The 14,856-nt window shown below is 45.7% G+C and overlaps 2 protein-coding genes across 3 annotated transcripts in view; one reads left to right on the top strand and one right to left on the bottom strand.

The window, feature by feature from the left end:
- Positions 1–5,043: 5,043 nt before the first annotated feature.
- On the bottom strand, positions 5,044–7,515 carry glrx3 (glutaredoxin 3). Its single transcript, XM_072460984.1, has 2 exons — positions 7,209–7,515; positions 5,044–5,828 (listed from the first exon to the last, which is right to left on the bottom strand). Exons 1-2 carry the CDS (start codon positions 7,512–7,514, stop codon positions 5,166–5,168), a joined length of 969 nt encoding a protein of 322 aa, XP_072317085.1. The 5' UTR covers position 7,515; the 3' UTR covers positions 5,044–5,165.
- A 1,385-nt stretch (positions 7,516–8,900) lies between these two features.
- bag6 (BCL2 associated athanogene 6) overlaps positions 8,901–14,856 on the top strand; it is a 29,758-nt gene continuing 23,802 nt past the window's right edge. For both annotated transcript variants that reach the window (XM_072461676.1, XM_072461675.1), the window contains exons 1-8: positions 8,901–9,029; positions 10,072–10,159; positions 10,694–10,811; positions 11,696–11,916; positions 12,689–12,760; positions 12,836–12,958; positions 13,542–13,714; positions 14,747–14,856. The exon at positions 14,747–14,856 is cut by the window's right edge and continues 23 nt beyond it. In XM_072461676.1, coding sequence (XP_072317777.1) covers positions 10,079–10,159; positions 10,694–10,811; positions 11,696–11,916; positions 12,689–12,760; positions 12,836–12,958; positions 13,542–13,714; positions 14,747–14,856 — 898 coding nt within the window. In that variant the 5' untranslated portion in view covers positions 8,901–9,029; positions 10,072–10,078. The remainder of the gene's footprint in view (positions 9,030–10,071; positions 10,160–10,693; positions 10,812–11,695; positions 11,917–12,688; positions 12,761–12,835; positions 12,959–13,541; positions 13,715–14,746) is intronic.

Genomic DNA, 14,856 nt, shown 5'->3' with positions numbered 1-14,856 from the left:
TTGTTAGCACCATTCACTCACATAGTTAACATGTCGCTTCAATCTGGAACATTCCCAATGTCTTTGAAAACTGCGGTCATAAAGCCTCTCCTAAAGAAGAGCAGTCTTGATGCCGCAGTACTGAGTCATTACCGGCCCATCTCTAATCTGCCATTTTTGGGCAAAGTCCTTGAAAAGGTTGTTTACCAACAGCTCACAGATTTCCTCTTAATAAACAACTCATTTGATGTTTTTCAGTCAGGTTTTAGACCTCATCACAGCACTGAGACTGCTCTTGTCAAGGTGACAAATGACATCCGCTTGAACACTGACACGGGCAAAGCCTCAGTCTTAATTCTGTTGGATCTGAGTGCTGCTTTTGACACTGTCGATCATGGGATCCTCTTACAGAGACTAGAGGACTGGGTGGGCATCACTGGCACTGCCCTAAACTGGTTAAGGTCCTATCTGGAAGACAGGAAGTACTTTGTTGAAATTGGTAGCTGTGTCTCAGACCACATGACCCTGACCTGTGGAGTGCCCCAAGGGTCAGTCCTGGGTCCCCTTCTGTTCAACCTCTACATGCTGCCGTTGGGTCAGTTGATACGCAGTGAAAATGTGTCCTATCACAATTATGCAGACGACACTCAGATCTATGTTTCACTATCGGCAGGTGACTATGGACCAGTAGATTCACTCTGTCACTGCATCCAACAGATCAGTTTGTGGATGCAAAACAACTTTCTCCAGCTGAACTCAGACAAGACTGAAATAATCGTTTTTGGCCCACAGAAACAAAGAGAAAGTGTTAGCGGTCACCTCCAGAGTCTCGCTCTAAAACCTACAAACCTAATTAGAAATCTGGGGGTAATAATGGACTCAGACTTGAACTCCAGTAGATTAGACTACTGTAACGGCCTGCTCACTGGTCTTTCCAAACGAGTTGTAAAACAGCTGCAGTACATCCAGAACGCTGCTGCTCGGGTCCTGACCAGAACCAGGAAGTATGATCACATTAGTCCTGTTCTCAGGTCTCTGCACTGCCCCCTGTGGCTCAGAGAATAGACTTTAAAGCAGCTCTGCTTGTGTACAAGTCTCTCCATGGCCTAGCACCAAAGTACATCTTGGACATGTTAGTGCCATATGAACCATCTCGGACTCTGAGGACCTCGGGGACCGGCCTCCTGCTGGTGCCAGAGTCAGGACTAAACATGGACCGGCCTCCTGCTGGTGCCAGAGTCAGGACTAAACATGGACTGGCCTCCTGCTGGTGCCAGAGTCAGGACTAAACATGGACCGGCCTCCTGCTGGTGCCAGAGTCAGGACTAAACATGGACCGGCCTCCTGCTGGTGCCCAGAGTCAGGACTAAACATGGACCGGGCTCCTGCTGGTGCCAGAGTCAGGACTAAACATGGACCGGCCTCCTGCTGGTGCCAGAGTCAGGACAAAACATGGGGAATCTGCGTTTCAGTTTTATGCAGCTAAAATCTGGAACAGTCTTCCTGAAGATGTGAGACAGGCTTCTACTCTGACAATGTTCAAATCTAAGCTAAAAACAGTTTTGTTTAGCTGCGCATATGACTGAAGGGATTTTTTCTTTGCACTCTTCTCTTTTGTTTGTGATTTTATTAGTTTAGAAAATCAGTTGGATTGATAATTTTTAATTTACTTAATTTTATTGTATTTCTGTTTCTGTAATTTCTTTGTGATTTTAATGCATTTTTCCTGCTGTGAAGCACTTTGAATTGCCTTGTGTATGAAATGTGCTCTACAAATAAACTTGCCTTGCCTTACTCTGGAGTAATACAGTACTCTGGAGTAATGCAGTACTCTGGAGTAATACAGTACTCTGGAGTAATGCAGTACTCTGGAGTAATGCAGTACTCTGGAGTAATACAGTACTCTGGAGTAATAAAGAACTCTGGAGTAATACAGTACTCTGGAGTAATACAGTACTCTGGAGTAATACAGTACTCTGGAGTAATGCAGTACTCTGGAGTAATGCAGTACTCTGGAGTAATACAGTACTCTGGAGTAATAAAGAACTCTGGAGTAATACAGTACTCTGGAGTAATGCAGTACTCTGGAGTAATGTAGTACTCTGGAGTAATACAGTACTCTGGAGTAGTGCAGTACTCTGGAGTAATAAAGAACTCTGGAGTAATACAGTACTCTGGAGTAATGCAGTACTCTGGAGTAATACAGTACTCTGGAGTAATAAAGAACTCTGGAGTAATACAGTACTCTGGAGTAATGCAGTACTCTGGAGTAATGTAGTACTCTGGAGTAATACAGTACTCTGGAGTAGTGCAGTACTCTGGCGTAATACAGTACTCTGGAGTAATGTTGTACTCTGGAGTAATACAGTACTCTGGAGTAATACAGTACTCTGGAGTAATACAGTACTCTGGAATAATACATTACTCTGGAGTAATACACTACTCTGGAGTAATGTTGTACTCTGGAGTAATGTTGTACTCTGGAGTAATGCAGTACTCTGGAGTAATGTTGTACTCTGGAGTAATGTTGTACTCTGGAGTAATACAGTACTCTGGAGTAATGCAGTACTCTGGAGTAATACAGTAATGCAGTACTCTGGAGTAATGCAGTACTCTGGAGTAATACAGTACTCTGGAGTAATGCAGTACTCTGGAGTAATACAGTACTCTGGAGTAATGCAGTACTCTGGAGTAATACAGTACTCTGGAGTAATACAGTACTCTGGAGTAATGTTGTACTCTGGAGTAATACAGTACTCTGGAGTAATGCAGTACTCTGGAGTAATGTTGTACTCTGGAGTAATACAGTACTCTGGAGTAATGCAGTACTCTGGAGTAATACAGTACTCTGGAGTAATGCAGTACTCTGGAGTAATGCAGTACTCTGGAGTAATACAGTACTCTGGAGTAATGCAGTACTCTGGAGTAATACAGTACTCTGGAGTAATACAGTACTCTGGAGTAATACAGTACTCTGGAGTAATGCAGTACTCTGGAGTAATACAGTACTCTGGAGTAATACAGTACTCTGGAGTAATGCAGTACTCTGGAGTAATACAGTACTCTGGAGTAATGCAGTACTCTGGAGTAATACAGTACTCTGGAGTAATACAGTACTCTGGAGTAATGCAGTACTCTGGAGTAATGCAGTACTCTGGAGTAATACAGTACTCTGGAGTAATACAGTACTCTGGAGTAATGCAGTACTCTGGAGTAATACAGTACTCTGGAGTAATACAGTACTCTGGAGTAATACAGTACTCTGGAGTAATACAGTACTCTGGAGTAATACAGTACGTGCCGATGACGATATTCGGACGATATTATGTCAATTCAACAGAAAAACGTGTCTTTAAACACATTCGTTTAACTCTCAGACAAATGTGTAAAGTCTCTAGTGTCAAATTATCAATATTTTTACTCATTTTGTGATTTTTCCAACATGTGTATTTGCAAGTTTTTTTCTCACGGAGTATGTGAGGAAAGAACTGGAATCAAAGTCAGTTTTATACCACTTTATTCTTTTAAATGTAAGGAACACAAGTGAACGAGGGATTAACGAGGGATTGGGACGTGTTATGAGAATAACAAGACAAGATATGGTCGTTAAAATAAAAGTATTTATTCCCTACGATTACAAAACTAACAGATTAAAACACGCCTGTCCCTCAAATTCCCCCAGACCGGTCTGCTCCTCGTCTGGGGGCCTCTCACACAGGACAAAGAAAATGAATATTCATAAGGTGGATCTTCTCTGGCACCAGGCTGTACCAGGCTGTACCTGCAGGACGTCCTAATATGGTCGTGAGATGCGACCCTTGACCCAGACAGAGAAGTTGGGGGAGAAGCAGACACAAGCAGACAGAGCAAGAATGTGCAGAGTGCGTGTGTCCAGTCTGCAATAACAATGAAAGGTATATTAATGCATTACAATATTAAATGCTTATTAATTACAACAGACGTAGATTTGACTTTTAACCTGGTGCGTTTAAGAGCGTTAAAAGCGTTTTCTCGTTGCGTTCTGGAGCTCATTCTCATTTGTCCCAAAGACTTCACAAATAAATGATTAACGTCCATAATAAATGTGTAACTCGTGACAACAAGACAGAACTTAACATTTTTTTTAATCAAATTTTTTAACCTTTTCAAAGTTAGTGCTGTAGCAAGGATGTAGTCCTGTTTAAGACCTGTTTTAGATCTTATTCAGACCCAGAATAGTCCGGTTTTATACCTGTTTTAGACCCGTTTTGGATCTTATTCAGACCCAGAATAGTCCGGTTTTATACCTGTTTTAGACCCGTTTTGGATCTTATTCAGACCCAGAATAGTCCGGTTTTATACCTGTTTTAGACCCGTTTTGGATCTTATTCAGACCCAGAATAGTCCTGGTTTCGACCTAATTTCGACCTGGTTCTGGTTTAGATCTTATTCAGACTCAGTAGTCCTGGTTTAGTCCCATTTTTGTCCTAGTTTAGACCTGGTTTAGACACGTTTTAGAGCTGGATTAGCTGTTTTAGATCTTATTTAGACCTAAAATCGTCCTGTTTTAGGCATTTTTTGGACATCTAAACAGTTTCGCGTCATGTGGTTTCTTGCCTGAATTGGTGAGTTTAATGCCACACTGCGAAACATCCCAAGCGAAGCTAAAACATCTCCATGGCGATCCCTACACCAGAAAAGTTACAAGCAAGCACTGACTCCCCAGAGAATGATAGTATTTTATTTGCCAATGTTGCGTCTTAACCCTGGGACGAGCTGAACCCCGCCTAAGGCCCAAAGTCCCCTGTGACCCCTAACGGCAACAAGTGCAAGAAAGTGAACGAATCATCTTTGCATTTGACATCTCAAATTTGTATTTTTTCTAGTCTCAAAACCCTGTGGTTAATGGTCACGCTTTGCCCGCTTTCGATAAGCGCCCGTCGAGATCGATACCAAACACCGATATATCAATACTGGCTGAGCTACGGGAAGGGAGGACATTTTGATACTTAAAACGGCAAAAATACCCAAAAAAAGAAAGGTTTCTTGACAATCAGGTCATTATTTTAAATACATTGTTTATTTTCTTTATTCATCTGCTCATTTCTCGTCAGTTCAAAGTCGGGGGGCGGAAACGCGACGACGGCCCGGGGCCCCCAAAGCATTTTCATACAAAACCCATGAGTATCGGCTCTAGCGTAAGCTCGTTACGACTGTCCCTGCAGCACCGACTTCAGCTCGCCGCTCTCCTTCAGCTCCTTGACGATGTCCAGGCCGCCGACCAGCTCGCCCTTCACGTACAGCTGCGGGTACGTGGGCCAGTTGGAGTAGGTCTTCAGGCCCTGGCGCACCTCCTCGTCCTGCAGGATGTCGAACGTGCCGTAGTCGACGCCCGTCTCGTTCAGGAACTCCAGGATCTGGCGCGAGAAGCCGCACTTGGCCGCGTCCTTGTTCCCCTTCATGAACAGCATCACGCCGTGTCGGTCGATGATGGTCTTCAGGCGATGCTCCAGCGACACCGCCCTGGGGCACGCGCTCGCTAGCTCCCCCGACGCCGCCAGCTCCTTGACGATGTCCAGGCCGCCGACGAGCTCGCCGTTGGCGTACAGCTGCGGGTACGTGGGCCAGTTGGAGAAGGTCTTTAGGCCCTGTCGGACCTCGTCGTCGGACAGGATGTCGAAGCTGCCGAACTGGATGTCGTGCTCCTTCAAGAGGGCCACGATCTGCCGACTGAAGCCGCAGCGAGGCTCTTGGGGCGCGCCTTTCATGAACAGCATGCAGGGGGCGCTGTTGATCAGCTTCTTCAGGCGCTGGTTCAGATCCACGGGCGCCGGCTCAGCAGCGGCGCCAACGACGGACCATTTCTGCACCTGAAACGGGAACGAGAAGGAACAACGCAGTATTACTCTGGAGTGTCAGATATTATTATACACCAGACTCACACAGTATCACGCCGACAGAAATGTGTTAAAACATGTTCATATTTAAATGTCTCTAAACGTATTAGTTGAGGTCTAGTTATCAGCCGAATGTAAAATGTCAAAAGAATCACAAAATGTAAGAAATGTCGCCTTAATTTGAACGTTCACAACAAATCAGCTCTTTTTTTAGGATTAATCGATAATTGTGAACCAAAAAAAATAATTGTGACAATTTTGGAAGCAAATTTAAGTATTTTTAGTTCAATATACGAAGGGCGTAGTGGGATTTCAGAAGGGCGTACTGGGATTTCAGATTTCAGAAGTGGGATTTCAGAAGGGCGAAGTGGGATTTCAGATTATCACAGCCTCTCATTTTGATTCAACCAATACGATCCATGCACTGTTCACTTTCTGAGCTATTTCTGACGATCTGTAAATATCTGTGTAAATGTTTATTATTGTTTTATTAGTCAATTCTTAATTTATGAATGCCTTATTTGATTTTATAAGATAAGATAGCCTTTGCTATTATTATTTGTCATTGTTTTATGTTGCATCTTAACGTCAAAACAACTTTATTTTGTTGAACGATGGTCTAACCTGTCAGAAAAGTGTGTTGGTTAAAACTATGATGAATATTTACCACCAAACTAAGACATACTGTCATAATCATGTGCAATACTGTCATAATCATGCGCAATACTGTCAAAATCATGTGCAATACTGTCATAATCATGTGCAATACTGTCATAGAGTGATCCCTCGTTTATCGCGGGGGTTACGTTCTAAGAAGAACCCGTGGGAGTCGAAATCCGCGAAGTAGAAACCTTTCTTTTGTTTACAGTTATTATACAATGAAATACTCCATAAAACATTGAAGCTCACGCGCGCCGCTCTCACCGGCCTCGCAAACTTCAATTTGGCAAGCGGTTTTACGTACGTGTACATATTAATCCATAACGTTATTGACACAGGTAGAGAAGACACGGAGAGACTGTTTAGCCAATCAGAATGCAGAACACAAGGCATGATGAAAATCCGCGACGCAGCGAGACCGCGAAAAGTGAACCGCGATATAGCGAGGGATTACTCATGTGCAATACTGTCATACTCATGTGCAATACTGTCATACTCATGTGCAATACTGTCATACTCATGTGCAATACAATACATTTTTTCTAAGAGCTTTTCTATAAGACTGTTTTTTACAAGTTATTATTCACTTCTGTACCTACTTTGTGTGTTGCAACACTGGCATTTCCCCATTGTGGGACAAATAAAGGCTTATCTTATCATGTTAAAAAGCACACAGAGTCACGTCACACGGACCTTCCTGGTGAGCTCGGGCGCGTTGGCCCCGTCCAGACGGTCTACTTTCTCCCCCGCGCGGAAGAACACGACCGTGGGCACGGAGCTGATGTCGTACTTCTCCGAAACCTCCGGCACCGCTTCGGCCTCGAGCTTCACAAACGCGCTGCCCTCGTGCTGCGCCGCCAGCACCGTCATCACGTCGTTCATCTGCGCGCACTGCGGGGCCCACGCCGCCTGGAAGTGCACCACGGTCAGGCATTTCCCACTTTTAGACAAGATCTCCTCAAACTGCTGCTGCGTCGTCGCCTCCACGAGAGTCGTCATCTTTTTTACTTCTACTTCCTGTTTCCGGCAGAAGATACATCAAGCGGCACGTTGCTGCCCCCCCTCCGAATACCAGGAACTGCATGTCACAAAGTTATATTTTAATAAGATAAGATAAGATAAGATATTCCTTTATTGTCCCACATGGGGAAATTCCATTGATGCAACGCAGGTAGATACAGAGGTAGATACAGAAGAAAAGAACTTATAGGAAGTTTGAAAAACACTCTCAGTAGAAGATCTCTTATAAAAATCTCAGGTACATATAGCTATTATTATTCATCGTTCTACGTTGCACCTTGTGTAATGAGCTAGTAACAGTGATTATACGGACAACGTTGTTGTCATTCTTTGTTCTGGCCTGGTTCTGACACTGGTTTAATGACATGGAACAGAAAAAAAAAAAAAACTCATTTAACCATCAGTTCTGGTCGCCTCGAGTTGACTGGAAGCTACACTCCTCTTCTTGTTGTTGTTGTGTTACGTTTAATGGTGCAGCTAACGAAAAGCTGCATTTACTGCCAACTACTGGCGGTAAATGCAGCTTTTGCGGTAAATGAACGATAGAGAGAAAAAAAAGAGAGTCTTCCCTCCCCTTTTTGAATCTAACTTTTGATTCACATAAGATAAGATAAGATATTCCTTTATTGTCCCACATGGGGAAATTTCATTGATGCAACGCAGGTAATGCTGTATTTACTGCAGTGAAGCACAGCCCTGTCCCAGAGGCTGTGGGGGCGTGGCTGTGGCTGTCCCAGAGGATGTGGGGGCGTGGCTGTCCCAGAGGCTGTGGGGGGTGTGGCTGTCCCAGAGGATGTGGGGGTGTGGCTGTCCCAGAGGCTGTCCCAGAGGCTGTGGGGGGCGTGGCTGTCCCAGAGGATGTGGGGGTGTGGCTGTCCCAGAGGCTGTGGGGGCGTGGCTGTGGCTGTCCCAGAGGCTGTGGGGGCGTTGCTGTGGCTGTCCCAGAGGATGTGGGGGGCGTGGCTGTCCCAGAGGCTGTGGGGGGTGTGGCTGTCCCAGAGGGGAGCGGCGGGTGCGCCAGAATAAGTTACATCACTGCCACCGACTATAGTTGTACATCTTAGACTTTAGACTTTAGACTTTTTTCTTTTGACTAGATTTTATTCTTTAGATTTTTAGATTTTATTCTTTAGACTTTTTTATTCTTTAGATTTTATTCTTTAGACTTTATTCTTTAGACTTCATTCTTTAGACTTTATTCTCACACGGTTCCGACGAGCAAACACATTTTAAGCAGCAGTTTGAGACGCACGCCCCCTAGTGACAAACCCATGAAACAGCCGTTCATGAACCGCCTGAGTCACGTGATCGGCGATTTGAATCACGTGACAAAGCAGTGTTTCGACGCGCATGCGCCGTCTATCACCAGCTCGCACCTCCCCCGCAGACAGCGCAGCACAGCGGAAGTGTATATGCGCATGTTTTTGATTCTTTTAAGATAAAGAAGCAGCTGCCAACACTGGATAAAGAGCGAGACATAGTGTAAATACTGAGGTAACGGACAGCAGACATATTCCCGCGCAAGTATCCCTTTAATGAGAGTAAAAACGTGATTTTACGGTGTTTTCCTGTGTTGTTCCGTTAGCTTCTGCACTTAAGCCGGTGGAAGCTAACGGTGGCTAGTTAGCATCATAGAGTTAGCATAAAGCAGATGCTGTTACGAGCTTTAAAACGCTGTTTATGGTCTTAATATAATGAGGAACCACTTTGTTTGCCTGTTGAGTTTCCTGTGTAGTTACATTTCTGACATTTCTTGTGGTTAATTGTCGTAACTGAATCATGTTATGCCTCAGATAAATGTGTCATTCTTCATTGTTTTAATCCTCTAAACTAAGGATTCACTCCCGATCTCGTGTTATGACCCCTTTATGAACTAAAACTCTTCTGTCACTCGGTAGTTATGTATTAAAACGCACTTCTCTGGTGGATGGTCCGCCTCCTGCTCGTCTCCATGGAGATGTCATTGGTTTTCCTGGAACGTTCCACAGTATGGTTCAATTACGTCTGTTCAACTGCAAATAACAATGTGGCCTGGGCTTAAGTTTAGATCCATAATGTGCAACTAGTTAAACCAATAATGTCTCCATGGAAACCAGACACCAGATCATGCTGCATGAGAGGACGCGAACCGCATTTGCACTGAAGACGCAGTTATTTCTGTTTCTATATGATATTATACTGGAACGCTTTAGTGTCGGTTTAAACCTTTCATGTGTCAATCGTCTGTACCAGGTTTATCACGGTTTTATTTTTGCACTGCGGCCGGGTATCGCCGAGTACCTGAACTGCAACTATTCATCAGATGAACAATTACAACTCAAGCATTAAACTAATAACATTGTGATCATCGTTATCTGGACTGTACGCCATCTACGAGTGCAAAAGACCCGTTTATATCAATAACAACAGAATTGAAAAATAAAACCCTTTTGTATTTGATCAGTAATTCTCTTTATTCATACATATTATGTATGTAAAAGCCTTTAGTCGGCATCTGTTTGATCCGGATGGTTCCTGATGATTGTTTGCCGTACAGAAACACGATGGAGGAGCAGCCCACTGACCTGGAGGTGACCGTGAAGACATTAGATTCTCAGAGCAGAACCTACACCGTCCGAGCGCAGGTGAAGAACAAACAAACACTCTTAGAACTTTATATTTTCTTAAAACATCACGGAATATATAATAGACAAGCTCTTGTAGTGTACAGTGATCCCTCGCTTTTCACGTTTTTGCATCATGCATTGTGTTCTGCATTCTGATTGGCTAAACAGTCTCTCCGTGTCTTCTCTACCTGTGTGTTAATAATGTTATGGATTAATATGTACACGTACGTAAAACCGCTTGCCAAATTGAAGTTTGCGAGGCCGATGAGAGCGGCGCGCGTGAGCTTCAATGTTTTATGGAGTATTTCATTGTATAATAACTGTAAAAAAATAAAGGATTCTACTTCGCGGATTTCGCCTATTGCGGGTTAGTTTTGGAACGTAACCTCCGCGATAAACGAGGGTTCACTGTAAAACAAACCTCTGCTTCACTCTACCGCCTCGTACTCTGCAGAGGGCAGTAGAGAGCGTCTGCTTCACTCTACTGCCCTCGTACTCTGCAGAGGGCAGTAGAGAGCCTCTCTGCTTCACTCCACCCCTCTCTGTCTTCAGCTGACGGTGAAAGAGTTCAAGGAGCACATAGCGCCCTCTGTGGGAATCCCCATCGACAAACAGAGGCTGATCTACCAGGGCCGCGTGCTGCAGGACGACCGCACGCTGCACGACTACAGTAAGACCTCCACAACACGCACAACACGCACTGTAACACACAATACTTTCTGTCTTTAGTCGTGCGTCAGACCGTGAGGCTGCGGCCGCATTAGCGCACAATCACAGGGGACTGGAGCCTGTCCCAGTGACTTTGGGCCTTAGGCGGGGCACACCCTGGACAGGGGCCAGCTCGGGTGACGACGGAGACTAAAACACAGTTTAGAGTTGCCAACTTTTTGCCTGACACACGCATGTCTATGGACGGTGGGAGGAAGGCGGAGAACCCGCGGTAACACGGGGAGAACATGCAAACTCCACCCAGAGAGCCCGTGCTTTTCTGCTTTCACCAAAGTACAACTCCAACATGAACAAATACTGTAAAATGACTAGTACAGAGGACTTTTATGTGGTTTTATCTTACATGTGCAAATGTGTTTGCTTTGGTTTACAGTTAGTTTTACTTTTGGACACTTGACTTGTGCAATATTTAAACAATTTTAGGGAATGTATTGTTCCTAATAATATTGAACCATAAAACTTAGTAATGTATTTATTCCAGGTTAAATATCACAGCACTTGTCAGTATTGAATCATAATATAATGAACAGTATGTATCACGATCATAGTGTGATTTTCAGGCCAAAAACATTCTAAACGTCACTGTCACTTTAATATGAATAGAATATCTAAACCGATGACGTTAAATGCTGGTGTCCTTTGCTCGTTAGTGTTGTGAAGCCTCTCCTCAGCTTTAACACATATAATAATGTCGTTATCTATGAGAGGAGAGTGTCAGGGTGTCATCGTGTACGAGCGTCCATCGCCTTCGTCTTCCACGCGCTCAGGACTGTCCTCTTTGTCCCGGTCCGTGCTGCGCGCTGACCGTTCTCTGTCTCGTCCCAGATGTCGGGGGTAAAGTAATTCACCTGGTGGAGCGGGCCCCCCCTCCGGCCTCTCAGCCCGGCTCCGGCTCGGGGGCCTCTCCGGTCGACGGCGCCGGCTCCTCCCCCTCCTCGCAGCAGGGGGCGCCGCAGGGACCGCCGCACGACCGCAACGCCAACAGCTACGTGATGCTCGGGACGTTCAACCTGCCGGTCAACATCATGGACCCTCAGCAGATACAGGTGACCGGTCGCATCAGGGAGGTGCCCAAATGTCCCCTTACGTGTCACGGACGGGACCAAAGGGCCGACGTATCCATGGAAACCCGGGTTTAAAAGCTTACACGTGGAGTTTGTTTATTATTTAGATTTTGAGACCGCTTTTTTGCCTATATTACGTGGAGGTTATGGGCTAAAAGGTGTGTAAAAATACTGAAACGGCAGCTGTTCATAAAAAGTGTCAGGATTAGTTTGAAATTCAGTTAATCAAAGCTGAACGTTTGTTTGCACAACATTCTTTTTGATAGATTTTAACGGTTGAAGTGAATTCCTGAGGTGCCTGAATTCTGACATTAGCTCCTTCACATGCTTTTCTCAGGAACGCGCACTGGGCGGCGCCGCTCCGTCACAACAATGCTCTCCAAAACAAATGACTCCCGCAGGATTTTGGCGAAAAATTGCTTCGCTCTCATCCTTTGACTTAATTCTGCTTTTTATATTTCATCTAATGCTATTTTGCGTTGTCGGCAGGACTTTATGAAAAAAATGTGATAATAATATATTTTATTTATAGTGTAGAAATCAATAATCTAAGTGCTGCGGATCCGTAAACCAAGTAATAAAATAACCGCGGCCTAATGTGACAAAGAAAATCTAATTGGACACGTTGACCACACCCGGCGCTCTCTGACGTTCCCTGCTCGATTTTATGATGAACAATGGAGTCGATAAGATTTTGTGTCGAATGAAAATGTAAACGCTGAAGAGGAGCGGCTGAATGCGTTTGTTTCTCCAGATGTCCGTGCAGCAGATGGTGTCTGGGATGGGGGAGAGCGCCCGGAACGCTCGGGTGACCACCTCCACCGGGGTAAGGCGCACACGCCCACAGACAGAGGGCGCGGCGGCTCCAGTGACACAGACTGTTGTCCTGTGTGTTGTGCAGAGTAACGGCTCGGTGAACGTGCACATCGACATGGAGCAGCCGGTGCAGAGCGAGCCGCGGCTGAGGCTGGTCCTGGCCGAAAACCTGCTGCGGGACGTCAACGAGATGATCAGCCGGATGGAGGTGAGCGCCGGCGACGTGTGCCCGCCCCAGGTCCCGCCCCAGATCCCGCTCTTGGTCCCGCTCTTGGTCCCGCTCTTGGTCCCGCTCCAGGTCCCCCTCCAGTCCCACTCTAGGTCCATTCCAGGTCCCCCTCTAGGTCCAGGTCCCGCTCCAGGTCTGCCTCCAGGTCCCCTTCCAGGCCCCGCTCCGGGCCCCCCTCCAGGCCCGTTCCTGGCCCCCCTCCAGGTTCCACTCCAGGTCCCATTCCACGTCCCCGCTCCAGGTCCCCCTCCAGGCCCCCCTCCAGGTTCCACTCCAGGTCCCATTCCACGTCCCCGCTCCAGGTCCCCCTCCAGGCCCCCCTCCAGGCCCCCCTCCAGGTTCCACTCCAGGTCCCATTCCACGTCCCCCTCCAGGCCCCGCTCCAGGTCGTGAACTTCAGAATGTCATTGTGAAGCTCTTGTGGAGCGGTCTCTGGCCTCTCAAAGTTTGAGAGCAGAACAGTGTTTCCAGCAGTGCATTTCCTTTCCCTCAGTGGAGCTCGTCGTGGATCCTTGACTCACAAACATCAGGTTTAGTTCTCTCTCTGCTCCTGTGCCTCCAGAGCCGCTCCAGCGACGCATCCTCTCAGACGGACGCCGCCGCCGCCCCAACGCCCTCTTCAGGCTCGTCTCCTTCGGCGCAGCCCATGGACACCTCCCCTCCCCCGACCACACCCCCACCTCCCCCGTCCTCCACCGCTCCGTCTGAGGGGCCCACGCCTCAGCCAGGGCCACAGTAAGACACGCCTCCTCCTCAGAATACTGCGAGAACGTCTGCTGTCGATTTCAAACGTCTTCAGTCGACTTTTTAATACAAAAGCAGCTGCATTATTAGATCAAAATGTCAAGAAAATAATAAACAATTTCACATTTTCATCAATTACACACTTCAGTTGTGAATATTCTCGATCCAGAAGCCGTCGTTCACTTTATTTACACCTTTATTTGGTTGATAAAGTGATAAAGCATTTAAACAGTCAATGTGCTGTAAGAAAGAATCGTTAGTCGCAGCCTAATTATAATACAATAGTTTTTCAGAGTAGCACAACTGCAGCAGGGATGGATTTTCTTGAGCCGATACCGATGTTTAGATCTAAAAATCCACAGCAAGTGCCACAAATCTGTCTTAGTTCACAAATGAACTGTTTACTTGAGTCGAGTCGCTGCAGGTGACGAGGAAACGATCTGAAATGTAATGAAACATATCGACTGGAGACTTCTCTTGTCGTTTACTCACATAAATGTAAGGAACGATAAAAATAATGTAATTTTCATCATATTTTCATTTAGAAATAAGGGATTTTCTGTGTGAAAACTGAGAAAATGGCACAAATTTGGAGCGTTTGAATGTGAAAATGGACAGAGCAAGTTTAAATTCCCTGATTGATATTGTTGACATAAAATACAGCTGGGATTTTGGATTTCTTATTTAGTTTTTGAGTAAACCAGATCTGACTGAAAATTTGTCTTAAAATTCAAATTAAGAAAAAAATAATTGGGCTTAGAATGAAATATGATCAAATCCTTCGGTGCTGTAAAGTTTAATCTTTAAGTTCTGATGGTTATGTCTCTGTGGGAGAAAAGTGCATTTGGAGAAAACAACGTCCCAATTCAATAAAACGATAAAATCTTTTAGTTTGGATCAAATTGGACACTTAAGTTGTTTCCGCGTGAGAGAGTTTTGCCTGTGGGACATATTTTAGGCTGTTGTTCACCCGCCCCCGCGCTCGATATCCATGGTAACGCGTCATCTTTTCCGCCCCCAAAGCCACCCGAGCCCGGCGGAGCTGGCGGAGATGCTGACGGAGCTGCGGCGGGTGGAGGAGCGGCTGCAGCCGTTCATCCAGCGAGCGCACACCATCCTGGAGACGGCCACCA

The sequence above is a fragment of the Eucyclogobius newberryi genome, unplaced genomic scaffold, assembly GCF_026437365.1.
Source record: "Eucyclogobius newberryi isolate DKJ021-1_F unplaced genomic scaffold, fEucNew1.0.hap1 SCAF_3, whole genome shotgun sequence".
NCBI lineage: Eukaryota > Metazoa > Chordata > Actinopteri > Gobiiformes > Gobiidae > Eucyclogobius > Eucyclogobius newberryi.
This window is presented reverse-complemented; position numbering and strand designations above follow the sequence as displayed.